This window comes from Argentina silus, assembly GCF_951799395.1.
Source record: "Argentina silus genome assembly, chromosome: 18".
Lineage (NCBI taxonomy): Eukaryota > Metazoa > Chordata > Actinopteri > Argentiniformes > Argentinidae > Argentina > Argentina silus.
Genome location: NC_139672.1, coordinates 10,278,873 through 10,283,604, shown reverse-complemented (window position 1 = coordinate 10,283,604; position 4,732 = coordinate 10,278,873). Strand labels below are relative to the sequence as shown.

General features: G+C 46.5%; 1 protein-coding gene across 1 annotated transcript; it reads right to left on the bottom strand.

The window, feature by feature from the left end:
- Positions 1 to 200: 200 nt before the first annotated feature.
- On the bottom strand, positions 201 to 1,907 carry LOC310819279 (uncharacterized protein; the record flags this gene model as incomplete). Its single annotated transcript, XM_083690522.1, has 4 exons — positions 1,659 to 1,907; positions 1,326 to 1,541; positions 1,034 to 1,210; positions 201 to 886 (listed from the first exon to the last, which is right to left on the bottom strand). Exons 2-4 carry the CDS (start codon positions 1,417 to 1,419, stop codon positions 201 to 203), a joined length of 957 nt encoding a protein of 318 aa, XP_083546648.1. The 5' UTR covers positions 1,420 to 1,541; positions 1,659 to 1,907.
- Between the last annotated feature and the right edge of the window lie 2,825 nt (positions 1,908 to 4,732).

The following is a 4,732-nucleotide window of genomic DNA, read 5'->3' as shown; positions in this document are numbered from 1 at the left end:
AGCACCCACCTGTACCGTTTTATCCCCTGCGTATATCATTACAAAATAAACAAAATATTTCTATTGTTGCTAAATAAAAGCTTAATGTTACCTTGAAATGCTTTTGTAATGCTTGTTTTATTTCATTGACAACCTCACTTACTTGCTCTCTATATGAGCAAGTGTTTACTGAGGGACTAACTACACTAAACTACCACTGACTAAGTGGGGCGCCGCTTGGCCTCCTCCTCTTCACTGGATTGTGAGGTGACCACGCGTACTAGCGCCGGAGAGTACACTGTGTGTCCCTCGTCACTGATCACCTGCAGGAACTGAGCCTGACCACCTAGACCGCTCATGGTTTCCATTGGAACAGAGAATGACAGGAAACCAGGGGGGTCGTCCCTCCTGACCACAGTGGAGAGAGGGCGGCCGGTTGACACGGCGGTTGTGGTCGGAACGCGATCATGACCCGCGCTCTGGCCCACAGAGACCTGGTTGGCATCAAGAAAGAGGAAGTAGTTGGGGATGCTGATCTCCTGGTTGGGGATGTTTGGGTGCTGGGGAGGAGGGGGGAGGGGTGCGGGCTGTACCCAGGGTGTGAAGGTCCTTCCTGGACTCATCTGAGCCTGGTGCCCTGGTTGGCCACTCCAGGAATGGGAGTCAGTTTGCTGTGGGGACCTCTCTGCTAGAAGTATGTGTCCTGGACCAAAGTTTCGGATGTAAGCCCCGCCATTGAAGGGAGGCTGAGACAGCAATCTAGTGGACAGGGTGCCCTCGGCTGACTCATTGGCCAAGTGGTAGAGGGTCCAGATCTGATTAGTGTAGCTCTCAAGAGCGGGCTCAGTGGCAGGAGTGACGCAGCCTGCTCCAGTAGGAATGCTCTGCAAGATCTGGCCCTGATAGTCTGGAAATTATACAACATCAAAGGAGAATATTGATTATTTTCAACTTAATTGACAACAATAAATATATCCACATGATTTCAAATTCATGATTGGGCAAGATAGTTACATTATCAAAGCTGAATAACAGTATTGTAGAGGAAATGTACCTTGTCTTGTCTGCACACCCTGTGATTGTGTGGTTTGAATTGAACAAACTGGGCCAACCACATTAGGGGCAGGAGAAACTCCATGTCCCAGAGTCAGCACTGCTGTGGGGCGGGCGGTTCCGTCTTCTTGAAGGTGAATGTTTGTTCCTGACACCTGTGTTGTGTTGTCCTTTAACCCTGTAAATAATACCAAACAGGATGAGACACCTTCAGAAGAAGAATTTGTTTTCTTGGATATTCTCACAGTGAATATTACTGTACTGTAGGTAATAACGCTAAATTGAAGGTTTACCTGACATAAAAGACGTTTGTGTCTCTACTGTTCGACCAACCCTCTTCTCTCTACTGGGGATCCTAACTGAGGACACTCTCTGTGCTGCCTCCATTACTACAGTTTCAGAGGGGGCTCTTTCTGATAGTTCACAGCCAGAGCATCTTGCTGACACAACAGGTGAAATACTGAGAGACCCGGAGGGAACCCTGGCCAGACTGGATGTAGATGACAACCCTGGAGTTGTTGGAGAGACATCAACATATTGATAGTGACTAATTAAAGGTTAAAATATCTAGGAATGTTGTTACGTTCTACTAACAATGCTCAATCCGTATATAATCACTTATGTACCTGACACATAAGATGTTTGTGGAGATATTCTGGGAGAGGTGCGTCTTTCTGGTGTCTCTGATGTTCTCCCCACTCTCTCCTCTCTACTGGGGATCCTGTCTGAGGACACTCTTCGTGCTACACCTTCTATAGCTATTTCAGAGGGAGCACTTCCTGATAGGTCACTCCTAGAACCTCTCACAGACACCCTAGATGAATCCAAAAGACTAGCAGCTGCTAACTCTGATAGGTCTGCCACTGATGGTGAGCAGGAAACCCTGGCCAGGCTAGACTTTGGTGAAATGTCTGTACCAGTCAGAGATTCATCTGTTTCAGAGAGAGATCGTTCTGATAGGTCACTGCCATAACTTCTCACAGACTCCCCAGATAGTGCTTTGTAGATCACCTCCACACTAGAGATCATCCCCATAGAGGATGTTTTTACAGCACCTTCACTCAGAGACCCAGAGGGAACCCTGGCCAGACTAGATTTAGATGACAAGCCTGTAGCTGTTGGAGAAAGATATTAACATGAGCCAGGGATTAAAGACCTTTCAGCTATGTTTGACCAATTTCTACCAAAGTTATATGCACCTTATGAGTACAGATCCTTTCAGCTCATATGAAAGACTGTTGTAAGCCTACCTGACACATATGATGCTTGTTGAGATACTCTGGGAGATGTGTGTGTCTCTGCTGTTCTCCCCACACTCTCCTCTCTACTGGGGATCCTGCTTGAGGACACTCGGTGTCCTACATCAAATACAGTAGTCTCAGAGGGAGCTCCTTGGATGACGTCACTTCTTGATGTTATTATGTGGTCAGATTCCATCTCCAAGTCTGGATGACAAAGTCCTTCACCAATGGATAGAGAAAGAGGCAGTTCTCCCAAATGAGCATTTCTGTAAAAAACTGTTGTGTCAGAAATGACCTCTGTCACAGATGTTTGTGGAGATAGTCTGGGAGATTTGTGTCTCTCTGGCGTCCCGGCCCCCATTATGGCAGTTTCAGAGGGGGCTCTTTCTGATCGTTCACAGCCAGAGCATCTTGCTGACACAGCAGGTGAAATACTGTCACTGAGAGACCCAGAGGGAAGCCTGGCCAGACTGGATATAGATGACAACCCTGTAGCTGTTGGAAAGGCATCAACATATTGATAGTGACTAATTGTTTATTGTGTTATGTTTCACTAACAATGTTCAATCAGTATATGATCACTTCTGTACCTGACACATAAGATGCTTGGGGAGATACTCTGGGAGATGTTTGTCTCTCTGGTGTCTCTGTTGTTCTCCCCACACTCTCTTCTCTACTGGGGATCCTGACTGAGGACACTCTGTGTGCTGTTCCTACGGCTGTTTCAGAGGGAAACTGTTCCGATAGGTCACTCCTAGAACTTCTCACAGACACAGCTGGTGAAATGTTCACCACAGAAGCAGTGGGAGACACCAGTAGCTCCTCTCTTGGTTGTGCTTTGTAGATCCCCTCCACATGGAAGGCTGTATGAGTTGATTCTACAGTACTGTCACTGAGAGACCCAGAGGGAACCCTGGCCAGACTGGATTTAGATGACAAGCCCGTAGCTGTTGGAGAGAGATATTAACACGAGCCAGGGATTAAAGACCTTTCAGCTATGTTTGGCCAATTTCTACCAAAGTGATATGCACCTTATAAATAGAGATCCTTTCAGCTCATATGGAAGACTGCTGTAAGCCTACCTGACACATATGATGTTTGTTGAGATATTCTGGGAGATGTGTGTCTCTCTGGTGTCTCTGCTGTTCTCCCCACACTCTCCTCTCTACTGGGGATCCTGACTGAGGACACTCTGCGTGCTCCATCAAATACAACGGTTTCAGAGGGAGCTCTTTGGATGATGTCACTTCTTGATGTTATTATCTGGTCAGATTCCATCTCCAAGTCTGGATGGCAAAGTCCTTCACCAAAGGATGGAGAAAGAGGCAGTTCTCCCAGATGAGCATCTCTGTAAAAAACTGTTATATCAGAAACGACCGCTGTCACAGATGTTTGTGGAGATAGTCTGGGAGATGTGTGTCTCTCTGGCGTCCCGGCCTCCATTATGGCAGTTTCAGAGGGGGCTCTTTCTGATAGTTCACAGCCAGAGCATCTTGCTGACACAGCAGGTGAAATACTGAGAGACCCGGAGGGAACCCTGGCCAGACTGGACTTAGATGATGCCTTCAGAGGTTCATCTGAATGAGCTGTAGGTAGAGACACAACATCTGCTAACTTTTTTCCATTATCATCAATATGTAGCCCAACAGTACTACTGGACTGGTGGTCGTAAACAATGTTTAAAACGTAAGTGACTCATACCTGACACAAATGATGTTTGTGGAGATACTCTGAGGGACATGTGTCTCTCTGGTGTCTCTGCTCCAACTACAGCTGTTTCAGAGGAAGCTCTGCCTGACATTTCACTTCTTGAACATCTAGCAGACACAGCTGGTGAAATGTGCCCAATGGAAGCAGCTTGTGCCACTGCTTGCTCCACCATTGGCAATGCTTTAGGAATCTCCTCCATGTTAGAGATCATTTCTGAAGCAGGTGATCGTACTCTACTGTCACTGAGGGACCCAGAGGGAACCCTGGCCAGACTGGATTTAGATGACAAACCTGTAGCTGATGGAGAGACATACAACTATATTCCTGTCAAAATATCATAGCATGTTGTCATGTTCCATAAACATGTATATACAAAAACATAGGGGTGAGTTCCCCAGAGGCTTCGTAGCACTAAGATAGATAGAACATAGATATAGGCTACAGCCATATAATAAAGATGATTCAGAGCTTTAGTGAACCTCAACACTGATCAATAGAACATATTCTCTCAGGTAAATAAATGGGGTATTTACCTGACACAAGAGATGTTTGTGGAGATAGTCTGGGAGATGTGTGTCTCTCTGGTGTTTTGGCCCCCACAACTGCTGTTTCAGAGGGAGCTCTTTCAAATAGGTCACTCCCAGAGCATCTAGCTGACACAGCTGGTGAAATACTGTCACTGAGAGACCCAGAGGGAACCCTGGCTAGACTGGATTCAGGTGATGCCTTCAGAGATTCATCCACATGTG